At 46.3% G+C, this 18,555-nt stretch overlaps 1 protein-coding gene across 1 annotated transcript; it reads right to left on the bottom strand.

Moving 5' to 3' along the window:
• Positions 1-995: 995 nt before the first annotated feature.
• On the bottom strand, positions 996-17,448 carry CILP (cartilage intermediate layer protein). Its single transcript, XM_078885954.1, has 8 exons — positions 17,336-17,448; positions 14,011-14,191; positions 11,967-12,236; positions 11,032-11,256; positions 10,207-10,542; positions 9,097-9,205; positions 7,565-7,719; positions 996-5,178 (listed from the first exon to the last, which is right to left on the bottom strand). Exons 2-8 carry the CDS (start codon positions 14,072-14,074, stop codon positions 2,795-2,797), a joined length of 3,543 nt encoding a protein of 1,180 aa, XP_078742080.1. The 5' UTR covers positions 14,075-14,191; positions 17,336-17,448; the 3' UTR covers positions 996-2,794.
• Positions 17,449-18,555: the final 1,107 nt, after the last annotated feature.

The following is an 18,555-nucleotide window of genomic DNA, read 5'->3' as shown; positions in this document are numbered from 1 at the left end:
CGTTATTTTAAAACCAGTAGGCCGTGTGTACCAGTGTCATGGTGCGCAGTTGATACATTACTCGCAAATTAACTTAATTTGGAAAGCAACGTAACAACATAGCCCCCGACTGACACTTGCAGGCGAGCGCTGTATTCGCCTTGCGCCACACAGGGACAGCTGCCAGCAGGGGCTCTCACGTCGCAGGGTGCCTGGAGATGTACTGCATGGGTTATTAAGTGGCGGTGATGGTTATGATGAAGGGTACGTATTGTTACATGGCTTTTTTTCAACTATGAACCTCACAGTCCTATACAAATATAAAGGCATGCTTTCTAACGTCGCTCATTCAACAGTTACTTGTATTACCTTTACCTCGAGTACAATTCATTGCAACAGTACAATTCATTGCAACAGTACAATTCATTGCAAGAGTACAATTCATTGCAACAGTACAATTCATTGCAACAGTACAATTCATTGCAACAGTACAATTCATTGCAACAGTACAATTCATTGCAACAGTACAATTCATTGCAACAGTACAATTCATTGCAACAGTACAATTCATTGCAACAGTACAATTCATTGCAACAGTACAATTCATTGCAACAGTACAATTCATTGCAACAGTACAATTCATTGCAACAGTACAATTCATTGCAACAGTACAATTCATTGCAACAGTACAATTCATTGCAACAGTACAATTCATTGCAACAGTACAATTCATTGCAACAGTACAATTCATTGCAACAGTACAATTCATTGCAACAGTACAATTCATTGCAACAGTACAATTCATTGCAACAGTACAATTCATTGCAACAGTACAATTCATTGCAACAGTACAATTCATTGCAACAGTACAATTCATTGCAACAGTACAATTCATTGCAACAGTACAATTCATTGCAAGAGTACAATTCATTGCAACAGTACAATTCATTGCATTCATTGCAGGTCAATAAAATATTATAAAGGGACAGACAAAGTCTACGTGTTAAACGGACAGATTTCAATATACAGCATTACTTTATTAATGATCAAAAAGGTAGAGGCTATACATCGTAAAAGTTGCATTATTTATACAAAAAAATACAACTGTTGATACCGGTAAACTTTTTCAGCTTTAAAGCCAAGTTATGGCACTCTTTAACATACACAGTAAATATATATGGAACAAATATCAAAGTCTGAGATGTTAGTGAAAAGATTGTCGATACTACATTATATATGAAGATAAATAAACAGTTACGTGATAGACAAACATTTAAAACGCACAATGGAAAATCTCGTGATAGTCATATGCTATGTACTATATACTAAAACAAATCATGCTACAATAAATTAATAAAACATGCCAAATAGTGTCCAGCAGTAGGTCATTTTCATTATGGTTTCAGTTTTAAATTAAAAATCTTGATGGCAAATTCCGTCTCGTGAAGAGACAGGGGAACGCATTTCACTAACTCTGGTTAAACAATTGATTTGGCGATGTCAGCAACATTGTGTGTGTATTTTTTTAGGTTAACAATGTGCATATGCCACAATCACATAACGTAATACATGAGGTTGCTATTACTTCAATTTTTTTTAAAATAAGCTCATGCCTCGCTTGGTTGCGTCAAGCAGTCTAGGTCATTTATTCGGAGAATGTTGGTTTTAAAGGTAAGGCATGTAACGAGTACACGTTCGTATATTTCAGGCAAAGTTCAAGATACATTAAACTATTTTTTTTATTTGACCAGGTAAGGCCCACTGAGCTATACAGCTCTTGTTTCAGAAGCGAACTGGCCACAAATTGCAGCCAAACACTCTAAAACGCATGTTGATTCTCAAATGTCGAGGGAAAAATCAGAGCACCACGGAGAAAAAAATCCACACGACCGTGGGGAGAACATACAAACTCCAAATATAGAGGCATCAGGGTCGAGGATCGAACTCCACGTCCTCCTGTATACCAGGCGAGGGAGTTAACGTCTCACCACCGTGGCGCCCCCTATATTATAACTATGCCTCACATCTCTATGATTAACTGCAGTCAGTTTACAACAACCCCGAGTTCTTATCGACATTTTCAAACTCAAAATGTAATTATTAGCACCACACTAGTCTTTAAGTAATTCATAGTTGTTGAGCACCTTTATTGAAGTCTTATTTTAGACAATGAAGTCATCTGTTGAATACTGCAACAATATCCACATCTGTGGGTATTGGACGTGTGTGCACATGTGTAATTAGCAAAAATCCAAAGCTTTTTGTGATGCCAGCTGAACCAGCTATTAAATTAGCATTGTTGATTCGTGATCCAAAACATTGACTTGAAAAATATCCAAGGCTATTGTGATATTAAACATATCACTGTATTTACAACAATCTCTGCTATTGTTCCACTGCGTGCGTGTTAGGCATGTTGGTAATGTCATAATAGATCTACTTGAAATTATTGTTCAAATTATTATGAGCAGAGGTCATACGGAAAAAATAATATTATGAGTAAAGGTCAAATACACGATAAAGTGATGTTTGGCAAAAGCAGCCAATTACATTTTCAAGTGCAAGAACTGCAATGAAATTGAATGGCAGTTGAATGGAATTTTTCCAGTTTTCATCAGCCACCGAAAACGATTAACTGCATTACATCATTTCACCGTGCACAACACATCTTCACGTGGACAAAAATACCACATATTTATCACAAAACAGAGACGATGCTGCTACTTCACGTGACGCAAGCACACGTCCCACTCTTTTTTTTTTGTCCACGTAAATATTTTGTCGGTGGTTCGCCGCTCGGTTGATGTCCGCGCCCTCATTGGCTCGCCCTCGCCGCGCCACCGCTCTGCATTTCGCGGACTCTGGCGAAGGCCCTGCCTCCGCGCACCGTCGCTCCCCTCCGCCGCAGCCCTCCGTTGCGGGTCCTCCCTCCGGAGGCCACGCTGACCCGGGACGACTGCGTGCGCGTGACCACGGACGGGGAATTGCGCACCCTCTCGAAGAGGCTCTCGCGCCCAACCGCCCGCTCGCGGCAGGCGAACATGAGGCCGATGCCCACGTCGCTCTTCATGACACGCGACGCCCCGTCGGACGTCCCGTCGTAGCAGCGGCCGAGCGCGATCTCCTTGGCCGTGCGAGGGTCCTGGTCCGTCACCGTGTAAATGCCGTAGTTGTGGCCCAGTGGGTCAAGCGGGGCGAACATGGTGAAAGCTTGGCTCGCATTGTTAGTGGCAAGGGGAGGGTGGTTGGCCAGGTATTCCTGCAGGATGGCGTTCACGCTCTGACGCTGGCAGTCTCCCTGCGGAACGACGGTCACCAGGGTGCGGTCGATGCGGCTCTCGTCGTAGAGCATGCCCCCGCACTTGAACTCAACGCAGGCAGCCGACACGTTGGGATAGGTCATGTCCTTGACGCTGCGCACGTCGCGCACGCCGTACAGTTGGCCCGTGGTGGCTGGGTGCGTGCCGCCAACGTTAGTCGAGCGAATCATCACCTCCTTGGGCCCAGTGATCTTCACCTTGACGTAGCAGGCACGGAACTCCTGTGGCTTGGGCCACCAAGACAAATAGTTGGCCGTCCAGGACATGAGGTCATTTTCATTAAAGGGTATCTTGTTGAACTCGTACCTGTCACCCTCCACTCTGTAGAAGCGGAAATGGCTGGCCGAGTACGGTGCCTGCTCACACTCCTTGAGATTAACAAAAGCATAAATGGGGCCATTAGTCTCGTCTGGGAGGTTGGGATCAGGCTTGGCGAGGTTGATTTTAAAAGCTGTCTTCTTTACGGCCGAATCTTCGTGGTCCGTCCGCTGGTACTGCAGCTTGTCGAGGAAGGGGCGCGTCACGCCCACCAGGTTGGGGTTGAGTTTGGGCGATGATGGAGCGGCCTCTAGCTCCTCGGCACCCAGACTCGCTGTCACGTAGGCTGTGTAGGCATCTGGCTGGAGGCTGTCGCAGAAGGCAGGTAGGCAGGCTCCGTTGGGTCCAGTCACCACGCTGTCAAAGCGGCCCCATGCCCGCGGATTACTGGCAAAGCCGGCCTTGGGCTCCATGTTTATGAGCGAAACCACAACTCCTTGAACTTGTTCGCTCTGCATGAAGCTTTCACTTCGATACGTGCGCACTTTGACATAGCAGCGCCGCTCCTCGGGAACGTCTAGGTTAAACATTCGCCGTTCACGGATCTCAACATTTCCAATCAAGAATGTACGCTCTTCCCTCTTACTACGGCGACTCTCCGAGTACTTGAAATCAGCCTCTTCCTCCCAAAGCCCCGTCTCAGTGTTTAATGACCAGAGCTTCATTTTGTTGTGATGCTCCGGCATTTTTATTTGGTTGGAGTCGATGTAAATCTTCACTTTGCCCGAGTTGAGCGTTTCCTGCAGTTGCTCGTCTTTGAAGTCCACGGAAAACATTCCGTACGTCCTAAGGGGGAATATGTCACCTTCCGTGTCAATGTAGTTCAGGTCGCTCGGTGCAGCAGCTGACGTTGCTATCACGCGTGGATCTAAAAATGTAACACTGGCTTTGACGAAGCCGCTGTACACCTCTCCGTTAGCCAGGTAGAAGGAGTTCGGCGGGATTTCCATCTCCGCGATGGGATCTTGGCCCTCTGCCTCCCCAAGAGGGACTATATTAGTGACGGCTGGGTTCAGCGTGACGTGCGGCTTTTTCCGCAGCATCTTGACCTCAATGAAAACGGTGCCTCCCTTTTTGTTGAAGGGCAACACTTTAGTCGAGTCCACCAGCTTCTGCGAAGGGTCGACGAACGTCACGACCAGCCTCTCGGTCTCCTCGGGCACCGAGAAGCTGAAGGTGCCTTTGTACCCCGTGAACCCGACGCGGTTCTTGCCGATGTAGATCTGCCCGAAGCGCAGGGGCTCGTTGTTGTCGGCCGCCACCGCTCGCCCGCGCACCAACACCTTGGGCTTGACGCACTTCCCGCAGCCGCACTCGGTCACCGCCATGGTGGTGAGCTTGTAGCCCTGGCAGGCTATGTCGCGCTCCTCCATGCGCGCCACGCCGCAGCAGTGCTTGGTGGGGTCGCCGCACTCGCCAAAATCGGCGGCTCCGGCGCAAGGCTTGCTGGGGCAGGCGCCCACGTCCATGTAGAGGGAGTTTGAGTCGTTCTGGAAGCAGTCGTGTGGCAGACGGATGAGATTCGCCGTCGGCGTGGGGTTACAGGCCGGGTCCTTCGCAGCTAAATCAGGAGCGGCACGTCCACACAAACGCAACGGCAAAGATGTCACACGGGGCATTGAACGCAAGTGCGGTATTTTAACGAGCTGGAAATGAGCCCCTGTAGTCACATTACATTACCAGTCACGTATTGGCCATTATAATACACATTATATAGATAAAGAAATCATGCAAAACGGCACTTCTTAATTTTTTATCGGTTCTTGCTAGGTAATATTTATTCTGTAATATTTATTCTGTAATAGAATATAATTCAACAATGATGCATCGTGCTTTTTCAATCCACCGCTGGGGGACGGTCGCCTCCCCACGCTCTGTGGGTCACATGTTATTTGACCATACTTCACCGTGCCAGTCCGTGTGGGTTGGTGGAGGCAGGGAACATAGCCATGGGGGTATAGAAGGATAGTACAACAATATATATTGGTCTGCACTGTCCTCTGCTGCTCATAATGTAGCCCCCCACAGAAGCCTATAACACCTGTTGTGCTCTGTGCATATATGCCTCTGTATATGTATGTATGGATATATATTTTATTAAACATTTATTCATGCTATGCACATTGTGTTGTTCTGAATTGTTTTTTTTTGCACCTATTTTACTGTGTATTTTGTACCTACCCCAGGGCTTTCTTGTATAAGAGACGTATTCTTTCAGTGGCAGTACAACTGGTTAAATTAAATAAAGGCAGCTACTATGGCCGGTATATGTGTACATCTGCTTCATATAGGGTGCTTCAGAAAAATATTAACACTTCTGAGAATTTGCAACAACACCACAATAAATATGCCTCCGGGCTCTGGAGATCACCTGGAGAAGATTCCAGGCACGTGTTGACAATGATGGCGAACAAGTGGAGACTCTTTGAATTTTTGAAGCTATTAACATTACATTTGTTATCATATTACAGCGTATTATTACCCGCTCTTTTTCCATTAAAAACGATAGTTCCATATAAGTGTTAAAAAAGATTTTAAGCATCCTATATTTACATCATTCCTACAATACACAACCCTGTCATTACTGTCATCGGCCAAGGTGCAGCCCTGCAAATGCTTGCACAGACCACTGCTGGCAGAAGGGCCTCCATCGGAGCGAGCTCTAGGAAGCTCCTTTATAGAGTACTTGGCCTACTCTTCCACGCTGGACAGACATCTTGGAAGAGGTGGGAGTACCCACACTTTACCCTATCACATGCGACCTGCCAATCGTCTAATGGAGGTGTTCCCGTTCACACAGAGGCATGGGCAGAGGCACGTGCGTGGCAGGGGTGTTGAGCGCCGCAGTGGCGGAATGTTAACTCCCTCGCTTAGTACGCAGGAGGTCATGGATTTTATCCTGACGCGGACGCCTGTATATTTGGAGTTTGCATGTCTTTCTCCCCGTGGTTGCGTGGATTTTCCTCCGGAGCCTCCGGGTTTTCCCTCCACATTTAGAAATATGTGTTGAGAATATTTGGCTGCTACAAATATCCACGTGATAAGCCACTTCGTTGAGCTATCGCTTGTGGCCAGGTCGCTCCAGAAAAATAGCTCTACTGCTCAGTGGGCCTTCCCTGGTAAAATAAAATAAAAATGTAGTTTAGTAAAAGAAACCTGCACTATTGTTTTAAATGCCACACCAAAAGATCAAACCGTCGACCTGTAGATTGAAAGTCCAGTGAGCTAATCATTACATCACGGTATCATTCAGTCGTTAAAGTACACCTTGTTATTCATGGCAATATACACACTCTTTTTGTACTATTGCATTGCAACAAATGACCTGTTAATGTGTTTTGTGTTCTACATCGAGTAGCACAGCGTGGTAATGTAATTGCCCTCAAGAGTATATTTTCTGGGAACTCAATATTGTTTTCTACAGCCGAGAACAATTAATACGATCTCTGGGGGTGGAGGAAAACAGATTGTGGCCTCTTAAAAAAACAAAACAAACGAAAAATAACTGCTGTCAAAAGCCACAGCAGCACATTGGCAGTAAACACGGGGGCTCTTTTGTGGGGGGCTTGAAAGCTTAGATTAATTAGCCGGGATGATTAAAGGGAACGAATGTTGCATGGTTGGGTGTGCATGCGCTGGCACCAGAATGAATATTCTTAGTCGTGGTTCGGCTCTGGCTTGGCCTCTAACACTCAGTGCTCAGCTCAAGGCATGAGCCGCTCACTTTCTTCCAAAGACGCCATGACAGGCTCAGCCGTGGCTTGGCTCAGGCTCGTGCTTGTGAAAATCCTGAGCCTGGGTGGTACGCGTGCTCAGAGCCGGCTCAAGTTAAGCGTGACTTTGAGCTGGCTCGCTCGAAGCGAGCCAAACCTGAGCCGAGCCACGACTAAAAATAAGAAGGCCTAAGGTGCAAGGAGGACACTGTGCGTTCTCCGTGAAAAACTTACGCAGCAATGAGAGCTTGGCTGGGAAGGATTTCACAGCACCAACCTCGCTCACAGCCTTACAGTGGTAATCGCCGGCTTGGTGGAGCCGAAGATTAGAAAGCACGAGGCTGCTATCTTGTTTGTGTCCTCCCTGCAGCATGGAGCCATTGTGGTACCTGCAGACATTAGAACACCAGCCAGCACACGCATAGTTGTACACATGCATCGCAGCATGATGCAAGCCGTTATTCTGTTTAGAAAGAGTTGTAAACGACAGCAGGAGCTTAGTCATCTTCACAAAGGTCATTTGAGATACTCTAACGGGGTTTACCGTGATGCTACAAACGACGCCGTGGGTTTTTAGATGCAGGCGATACGTGTAGGTGGTTAATTAACTATGTAATATGCATTTTTTAAAATGTAATATGCAGCCCAGCATATTACAGCAAAACAGTAAAAATGTATTCTGCGCTATCACGGTGTTCTAAAAAGGTATACCCACTGCAAGCAATTTGCTACATCATAAAAATTGTGGAGATATATTTAGTTTAACACGTAGGCTTTTGCGACCAATATCATCCATAATTTAGTTTTTTTGGGTTAGATCGCGTAAATGCATGCCTACAAAGGGCAGCGTACTTCAATAGAGATTACCGTTGGTCGGGCTATTTTAATTAAAAAAACAATAGACAGGAACGACACGTTTAAAGGGCTCGCATAATGCACATGCATAATGTACGTTGCCTCAGTAATCCCCCCCCCCCCCCACATTGTGCAAGAGCGCAGAAGGGTGGTCAACACATCTACGCCTCTATATAAGGAACGAAACAGGTAAACTTCTCGACAAATCTGGCTGTCGCCTGATGAAGCTAGTTGTAATTACTGGCGAAACATCGTACTCAGTTTGTAAATGTTGTGGCTTGCCTCTCCAACACACCGGTGTGCTGTCCTAGTGACGAATTGGCACGTTCTGTTCACGTGACAACCCTTACTAGTTGGCTGTGTCGGGTAGTGGCGAGTTTTAACGACACATTTATATATTTACGTGATCTAACCCAAAAAACCTCTATTATGGAGATATATTCAGTAATTAAGATAAAGTGTAAAACTACAAGGTGTCTTTAATGATATCATCCATTTTGTTATCCGAAGGCTTTCATGGCCAATGTCATGATATTATGAATCACTAATGAATAATTCAAACGTTGTGATTAGACAGCAGTTTGAAGTGCACAGCTAAAATATCTTACTATGCGCTTAAGCTTTGTAAACCAAAAAGCTTGAGTGATCTCGACAGCACGTAACTCATAAAAATCACAGTCAGGATGTTGTAGAATACCCAGGGACCCTCTAAAATCTCAATAGGACAAACATCACCGCCGCTATGTCTGACATGCGGAGGTTTAAAGGGTTTAAAAAACCCGCGCGAAAATAAAAGCTACGCGTTACCGAGTGCGTGTGTTTGCCGTTGCATTGCCCAAACATACGCTGAAGATGATAAACACCGTTTGATAAAGGGTCCCTTTGTGAAGAGACCGCATCATAGTACCCACCAGATGTATTTGGTGGGCAGGGGGTGTCCTGTGGCTTTGCAGCAAAAGGTGACACTCTGGCCCTCAAACCGAGCTCGGCTCTCTGGGTGCTTGACAATTTGTGGCTTTTCTGCGCACGTATAAAATAGACGCGGTTAGTGTACGTTTATACAACTTTGGCCATCGAAGGTGCAAAAGCAATTCATTTATGAATCGCATAAACCAGCTTACATTGGGAGGATGTTACCTCCTGAACCATTCTATGGTAGTGGCGTTTTTTTCCCGTCCCAAGCCACATGTTCATCTTTATTAGTGCCCTATTTATGTTTATGATAAATAAATTATGCAAAATGTCTGCATTATAATTCAAACATCGAAAGGTAATTATTAGCTTTAATTGAATATAATGTTGTAATAACAATAATTTACAGCTCCTTATCAATCCACACCTGGATGACGACCTCCCCATATCAAGTTGGTGATAGGGGTTGTTTGACCATACGTCACCATGTTGGTCAGCGCTTGTTGATCAAGGTGGGGACTGGAACCTATTCAGATATCACTCCCCACTGACGTGACCAGGAATCAAAATTAGGTCCCCAGGTATTTAGCGCAGATCATGAACCACTGGACGAATGCCACCCCTGCATTAATAGAACTGCTGTCAAATGTACAATAACACGGGGATGTTACATTTTTCAAGCGACCAGACAGATGTTATGTTAAATGTGGGAAAACGTGAAATTGGGGAACCACTGTAATTGCGTCAATGTGAATTTTTTTGGTGACTTTAATTTGTTTTATATTGGATGTGGGAGAACTCACAAAGGTGGTTCGTAACAACGGGGTGCCACTGCATCGCAAAACAATGCCATATCTTTAACTCCAGTGCCATAAAAGCCAATCAACGTTTGAAATTGTACGTTAAAAAAATGTATTGACCAAAAAACGGTCAACTCTGAATTGCACCCCAACAATAAGCCCTGTGAATAAGGCCCCACACGGCCCGTAACACGAGGTAGTTTCTTTATTGTTGGGAGTGTACCGTGTGTCGGAAACGTGAACAAAGGTGGTTAAAAAACATGGTAGTGGCCAGAATTACGCGGCTCTCTCTCATCCGTGTGAACCCACCGGCCAGCTGGAGGGTGGCACGCAGGATGCCTTTGCCGCGAAGTTTGGGCTGCACCCGAAAGACCGCCGGGGCGAAGCGGTCTCGGTGCACGCCCAGCTCCGTGTGGTTGTTGGCGCACACGCCGTGCATCTCGAACACGCCGTTGTGGTCGGTGCGGGCGAGCGCGCGCTCGGGCACGAGCTGCTGCACCGCGGAGGGCGGCGTGAGACGCATGGTAGCGCCGGCGAGCGGTGCCCCGCCGTCCGCTGCCACCCGCCCGTAGATGGTGTGGCCCTCGCAGAGGCACACGCGGCAAGACGTGTCTGGCCGCCCCTCCGGACACTGCAGCGCGCAGGCTGAATGAGAGGTCGCACATACATACGGAGACAAAGATCCCCCGTGTAGCCTTGACGGACTGTTGGGTCAAATGCTGTTGGCGAGTAGCACCGATGAAGGCTGGCGTGGCACACGAGGATGTGGGTGGTCAGCACATCGCACCAGGTACCCATTTGAGGCTGAGTCGACCTAGGAAAGGCTCAGGACAGGTTCAGATAATCGTCACCTGGTGTTGGTGGTGTGCAGGAATCAGACTTGGCTTGCTGGGTCATAACGCATCACGCTAACCGCTACACTACCGCAAACACACACACATTTTAGTATAGCACTGCGAAGATCTTCTGATGTGTTTTTGAGTTGTACTGCGCTGTAGTCTTCAATCCATGACTGAGTCTAATAAGGTTGTTTCACTCGATTTCTTAATAATTTTGCAGACCCTACAGTGTGCTTGTAGGTAAACGCAAGGAGCTGTTTAATATATAGAAATATATACACACACACACACACACCTTTAACGGGAGGTCCCTTGCCACGTTTGACCGCTGGCCGGGTTCGCAATAGGATACAGGTTCGAGGAGGCGGGAAGCAGCTTCGTTCCTCGACGTTCGCGCCAGGGCACGACGCGTCTGGTGCGCTCGGCATGCACTCCCGCTGCCGGGTCTGCACCCCGTCCGGCCCACAGCTGACAGAGCAGCCGCTCCAGCCCGACCACTTGGTCCATCTGCTCGCCGACTCTGCCAATGACCATCCGATAATTCATTTTATTTCATGAAACTGAAGCTGGCCCTTTTCACATCAACGACCACGAGGCAAAACTACGTGACACAAAAGATTAATACGTTTGCAGCGGAGTCTGAACAAAGGGGTCGCATTTCCTTTTGGATGTTATTTGTGAAATACAATGTCTAAATATATATATAAAACGCACAGATGTAAATATGCATTTATAAATACATATACATCGGTGTGAACGCACACAAATACCCCTTTGCAAAAATAAACGTGGGCTCCATTCATGCAGAGTTTGCTTTCACACTTTTTCATAATTCTGACATCTGGAATCTCCAACAATATTTTAGTACCGCGTGTTGTTCGGTATAATAATAATAATGTCACAATAATTACTTACTTACCCAGGTAATCTACACCTGAATCCAAGGACTCTTATTCACGAGCCACGCATTGGGTTAAAAATTAATGTCCTTTCAGCTATTTAGTGAGTGCTTATGCGTGGTATTATCTCTGGGTTGAACTCCACACACGAAAAGCTCCTTCACCTGCTCACGCGCTAACAACCCGATAACACACCGCAGAGCTGTACGGCAGCACGACCACAAAAACCAACGCGGGATTATAAAGCACTCCCGCAATGCAGCATCTAAGCGTCAGCCACGGGGACTCGGTTTACTTCGAACCCCAACAGGACATACTCTTGTACACTGACCGACTGGACAGAGGAAGCGCACGTGGTAGTTGGAACACTCGCTGCCCGCCGTCTGCTCCTTGTTGATGCACCAGAAGCCCTGCTCGGGGCTGAAGTGCACCACCTCGCCCGTGTGATCGGCGGGCACCCAGGTGGTGGTGCGCGCCTCCACGTCCAGCGGGCGTGCGCACACGCGGCCCCGGTAGTAGTAGCGGATGGCCTCCAGGCGCTCGTAGTCCCCGTTCCCGCCGGGGTGGTCAACGTTGAACCACGCCGTCCATTCAGTCAGCTCTGACAAAATTTGCGGGGGGGGGGGGTTATGAAGACAGATACACTTTCAATCGTGAGAGCGGAACGCTGGATGGGCCGAAACAATATTTGTGGCCATTCCCGCGATAGATTTTTTCGATGTAATATTTCTGCTTCTTCGTGCTTTTTGTCACGTATTTTTGTGAGAGTTGCAATGTTCATTGCACTGTACCAACATATTTTTGTACCATCCTTTGCATCCTTTGCAGGTGCTTCCAACGGTGTGCACCTTGCAAAAGGAAAGTTGAGAGTTCAAATCCCGATTGGAGGTTCACCCAACCTTTGATCCCTCCAGGATGGATAACATTTTAATTCTTTTGTGGGGACGTCAACAGTGGTTGTCCTCGAGAAATAATTACCCTGGCATAGGAATGTGGAATTTGTACCACTGACTCAGGGATATAAATTGAAGAGTACCACCCCATGCTTAATTAAGTAAGAAACCACTTTTTTACCTTGCATCCCAGGCAAAATAGACCAATGGCGGAGCCAGGATTTTCAGGTGGGGGGGGGGGGCAACCCCTCCAGCAATGAAAAATGATAGGAGCTCTTAGCAAGTAAGGACTTGTCCCTTGATTTTTATTCGACGCATGTGCGAAAATGGCGCAGCCATAGATCGAGGGTCGAATTCGAACCATGTGTGATCTCCACTGGCTCTGCCAGTGAAAGAGACAATTATCTCAATGGGCACTCATCATCATCAGGCTAGTATCTATCCACTGCTAAATGAAGTCCCTCCCAAAACTTTCACCATTCCTTGCAGTCATGCGATAAGTACAGGTAGGTATCACCCCATGACTCAATTACATGTTTAACTGCTTTGTAGGACTGACTATTTTTGCACAACGTTAAAATTGGTTTCAATGAAAACATTACTCGGTATGTGTCAGTCACCACTTTCCGTACAGAGCAATATAATTGTATCAATTGTCAATGGTGTGTGTGTGTTTAAGACAACTTTAAGGCGTGCTGGTAATGGACTTGTTGCCATGATCCGTGGCGACATCAGTGCCGGATTAAGCTCGTGCGGGGCCTGTAGCATATGTTATAAAGGGGCCCTAAATTAAAAAAGCATACATTTTCATTTTCTATACAGCCAAAAAATACCAAAAATCGCTAACCTTAAACACCCAGTCGTTCGTCAAAGTTGAAGGCAGTATAGTACTATAGTAATAGAGCAAGTGTAGAATCACTGAACCGAAATTGATAGCTTGAAAGCATTTAGCGCGGGGCCCTTAAAAGTGTGGGGCACGTAGCAAATTCTACTCTTGCTACTAGGATAATCCGGCACTGGGCGACATGCGCTAAAATATTGCACCCAAGGACTGTGCATGAAACTCAGGTCCCAAAAAAAATATTTTGAAAATAGTTTGAGCCCTTTTGTCACTCCACTGCCGGATGAAGGCATTCTCAGACAGTGTCAGTCAGTGGGTTGTTAAACATCGTCCACCACGCTGGTGAGTGCGGATTGGTGAGCTGTGGGGGTGTGTCCATGTAATTAAGGGTTAAGGTGCAGCCCCGCATTTTCTAGTTCATGCCACTGCTGGCAGAAGGGGCTCTAGAGCGCCCCTCTGGAGGATAATTTGGCCCGCTTTTCCACGCCGGCCAGACGTCTGGTCAGCGTGTCCAGGACCAATTCAGATGTCCCACGCCGCTGATGTTAGCATTGGCCAGGTATCTAACTTACGTCACCGAGTTCACAGTGCGGTGCTGCTCCCCGCCCCCCAGGTGCATAAATCACCCTATAAATACCGACCTTGCGCGAAGCAGCACGTGAGGGACAGAGCCAGCACTAGAGCAAGCAGGCGCCCACCGCCCATGTCGCCAGGAGGCCGCAGGCACGGGGACACGAGGACAACAGCAGCAGCAGGGATCCTGACCCAGGCTAAATCCGGCAGGCGACAGGCGACGGGGATGCGCACCTTTAAATCAAGGCGCTGTCAAAACATGCATCGAGGCACAATGTCAGCAAGCATGTGCATGACGACGACGGCGATAAGCTGCGTATGTAATAGAAGGCATTGATGTGTAAATACATCTCTATTCTGTACCACCACGTAAAATAAATGTTTTGGTCTGTCGAAGCAGTACATCCGTAGACCATGGCTGTCAACGGCTAGGATGCAAAGGTGGCCACTTTTAGCACTGGTTTGTGTCCACTATTGAGCAACATTTTTGCTCAATTTGGCCGGTTTTCAATCAAATCCCTGGCAGACTTTTGGCTGATATAGTATCTTTGCGAGCTTTACCATCCACAGGCTGCAGCTCTGCCCGAGAAGGCATGCCTCAGCCAGCAAGGTTGGCAAGCCACAGCGAGTCTTTTTAGCGCTGTTTTTTTGGTCTACGATTGGCAACCCTGTCGTTACGTTTGTTGGTTGCCAATATGTCTCAAATAGCGACACAATTTTATGCTAAAGTTAAATTCATGTGAATCATCTCTGTGCGAGTTATCGTGACCCTTGTTACCATGTTTCCCAGACGAACAAACAGATTGACGGACAGAGCTAATGCGTATGTGCATTCTGCTCTATTTGAAAAGTGTAAAAAAGGAAATTCTTGAGCCAGGATGTCATAATTTAATGTGGTTTATACACGTTTGTTTACCTCCTTGGTATTAATGATTAATTTTCATATATTGTGCATATAATTAACATCATCAAGCATATATATACATGATTTGAAACATTATTTCGCGAATGTAATACTTTATATTGATTATCGAATCAACACATTGTTACCATGTTCTTCATATTACAAGACACGCTTTTTTACACCGTAATTTCAAACAAAACTTGGGGGGTAAGTATAATCTGGTGGTTGTGTGTATGTGTGACCAGATTTGTTGGCACGGTAGGGGGCACAGGTGGTGCATCGGCCAGTCATCTCAGTCAGTCAACCCATGGCACCTGGGTCTGTCCCCGTGACCTCCTGCCAGCGTGCGTCCGACACTTCACGTGGCCTTAAAGTTCACTTAGCCTGGCACAAGCGCCGTGGTAACGTCACCGCCACCTAGTGGCGAATAGCGGTTGTTGTGGTTCACCAGATTTGCAGAACATTGACACTGGGCACAAATTGAAAGTGCGGCTTAATATTCCGATCATCTTATCATCTGGAGAATACGGGGTATGCCTAATAAGTATTACACAGAACAGAAAAACAAGTCTTTTCCCCCCCCCACAAAGTTCGCAGTGACTTAAACTTGCACAGGAAGCAGACACTACATAATCAGGCGTGTAGACTCGTTGCAAGTTAATTTGCCCGCTCGTTCAGCAATGCGTTAAATCGCTGAACATTAATGTTATTTCGTACGCGGAGTTCAACAGCTGCATATCCTTATGTAACGATGTGAAAACAGCTCGAAGGAGACAATTATATCTCGTCTCCCCAACTGACCCTGCCATGGACGTAGCTGAAGCGACCGGGCGTAGTCCGAGTGATCTTTAATTGCGACTCGAGAGCGGTGTTGTGATAGTGATGGAATTTCATTAAATCAATATCTCGCAACCGGAGATGAGGTTAATTTGGCTTTTTTTTTCGCTCCGCAAGAGCGAAACGGCGGTGTGAGCGACCCGCGGCCGATTCTGAAGCCGAGCTTCGCTTTGCCAAACGGTGACCTCAGCCGCTTGCTATGCGGACAGAAATGGCTCGCGGTCACAGGGACACCAGCACCACACTCTCTGCTCTGACGCTTGCGCTCATTTTGGGAATGTCCCACAATAACGGTCCGTGCCGCTATATATATCTGACTCTCTTGGACGCAGCCACCAGTAACGAAAGATTGAAATGCTCGTTCTGCAGCCGTTCCCGAGCGCTCAAACCCCCCCCCCCCCACCACCACATCTCGATCCCCAAACGTGCCCTGCATTTCCGAGTCAGCGATACCTGAATTGTTCTGATATCATGCATTGTTCTGTGCCGCGTGCTATGGGCGGTTAGCATACGTTCCGTTTGCGTCGGTAGAAATAGAATTAACGCAGCTTGGGTCGTTTGTGTCGATAGAAATAGAATGATCCAGGGCACATCGAATTCAGTGCGTCATGGGTACTGACCTCAGGTCTTCTCCTGGTTTAAATGAAGGATGTAACTATCTTTACATGAGATAATTAATGTAGGTATTTATAATCAAGAACAAGTTGTGAGATAAATAGCCACCCGAGTATGTTTTTTTCATCAAGTAAAGAAAAAGGAAAACCATGTACAATGTAAGCGATATTAACGATGGTTCTGGAGAATAAATACTCGAGTACACACATTGTAATCAGGCAAACATATTAAGTCATAGTCTTTGGGTCTTTCGGTAAAGCCACGTAGATGGTGCAAAGAAAATAACAAAAAACTACGACGTTTCGATCACAACACAAGCGATCGTCATCAGGAGAAAAGAGCAACCATCTACGTGACTTTACCGAAAGACCCAAAGAATGTGAATTCCTGCAGTCACGAAAGCTTTAAGTCATATTATTAAGTCCCCTATTCCAAAGAAGTTACTGCTTCAGTGAACTTGTACATAAAATAATGTTGATTGAAGATAACATGTCTTAAAATGTACCGGTAAACCTCAATATTTCCCAAAGAAGGCCAATCAGCTGAAACACCAAGATCTTCCTTTCCCCTTTTTTTTTGTAAACTGCGATTGTATTCAATTTTATATTATGACAACAGGGTTATCAACAGTGCATATTGCATCTGTATGCAGCTAATGTTTTGAGATATATGGTATGCAAGTTATTATGTTAGTCATCTGCAGCAGCCTTCACTCAGCCTCAGGGTAGCATAAAGAATATATACAACATTGTAATTTAAGTACAGCTTCTGGAACGGACATTTATAGTATAATTTCTATACGAACCAACTTCCAACTCTTTAATAATAAATCATACTGAAACAGCAGCAATTATTAAAAGTATACAATAGCAACAAAAAAGGAAGCAATTTAAAAATTAGAACCTTGGCAGATTGTTCACATTTCTTTACGACATGAAACGGGTCCATTTGCTTGCAATTGAAAATTTTGCGACGTGTTACGCGACGACTTAAAAACAAATCCCACAATGCTCGCGTCGGTGTCAAGGCGCACTTACGCGGACGACTTGGGACGGAGGACGGCCCCGCAACGACGACTCACGGTCGCAGAAACTACGTAAATCGGCGAGGTCCTCGTCCTTTTAAACACGCGCCTGGCAAATCCCCGGGGGGGGTGGGGGGGCTGTGTGGAATGGGGTGGAACGGAGGGGAGCGGGGCTCTCTTGTCTGTCCGTGGGGTGGGTGGGTGAGCGAGTGAGTGAGTTTGTTGTTGAGGATAGAAGCTGGGCAAGCAATTGGGAGGCCACAGTGGGAGGGGTGGGTCAGGGCTTCGGGGGTTCGGGGGAGGGTGGAGAAGGGTGTCTGGGTTTGAAGGAAATTGTACGCTCAGAACAGCGTGCGGACGCGTGCTGAGAGTTTTCGTGCGAGGACGAGTCAGTGCCAGCGTGCGCGTCACGCGTCATTTTGCGCGCTTACGCATTTTCCTTAATTACGGTGCTGACGGTTTTCTCAGAAATCACGCCAAGTTTTCTTTTTCTTTTTAAAGGAATCATTAGATGACGTTGTAACATCATTTCACGTATTTAGATCGGTCCAAATTAAATTGCTTACAAAATACACCGAGTGGTGAAACATATATATAAAAGTGGTGTTCTTTTCAAAACAATGCATTTTGTGGAAATACACAAGTGTTATTCGGTTATAAGGGCTTAAAGCAACTGAAATCCTACAGGATGAAAACATGGCTTGTTGTCTTCAGGGGAAACCCCCCACGGTGCCATGGCAAGGGGCCCCTATTGCACCACACACCTGCCGTTGGCTGTTGCACCCAAGCCAGGACTTCTAAATCCATCCACTTTTTAAAGCTGTTCAGCAGATGCGCAGGATACGGGCGAGACTCTTTATCGCCATCCAAAAGTATGCACCGCTGCAGATACAAGCAGCAGATTGGGCTGGAGGCTTGCGCTTAAGTTACATTCCGTAACAAGCCGCTAAGGTTAAAGCACGACACGTTTGGCGACACGTTTGGCGACACGCGGCAAAATTAAAATTAACCCGTGGTGTTCGTTGTTGAAATTGCGTGCATTCCCGTATTGGTGACTTAAACTTCAGAAAAAAACATGACAATAGGCTTATGATAAACCAAATATTAAATATGCTAGTAGAAAAAAACAATAGCATTGTCAATGCTTGCCAACATAAAAAAAGGCAAACATTTCCTAAGATATTATTCAAATAGGTGACATAAGTGTTAATTGCTCTATCTAAAAAAGGTCAT

The sequence above is a fragment of the Lampetra fluviatilis genome, chromosome 3 (assembly GCF_964198595.1).
Source record: "Lampetra fluviatilis chromosome 3, kcLamFluv1.1, whole genome shotgun sequence".
In the NCBI taxonomy this organism is placed as follows: Eukaryota; Metazoa; Chordata; class Hyperoartia; order Petromyzontiformes; family Petromyzontidae; genus Lampetra; species Lampetra fluviatilis.
This window is presented reverse-complemented; position numbering and strand designations above follow the sequence as displayed.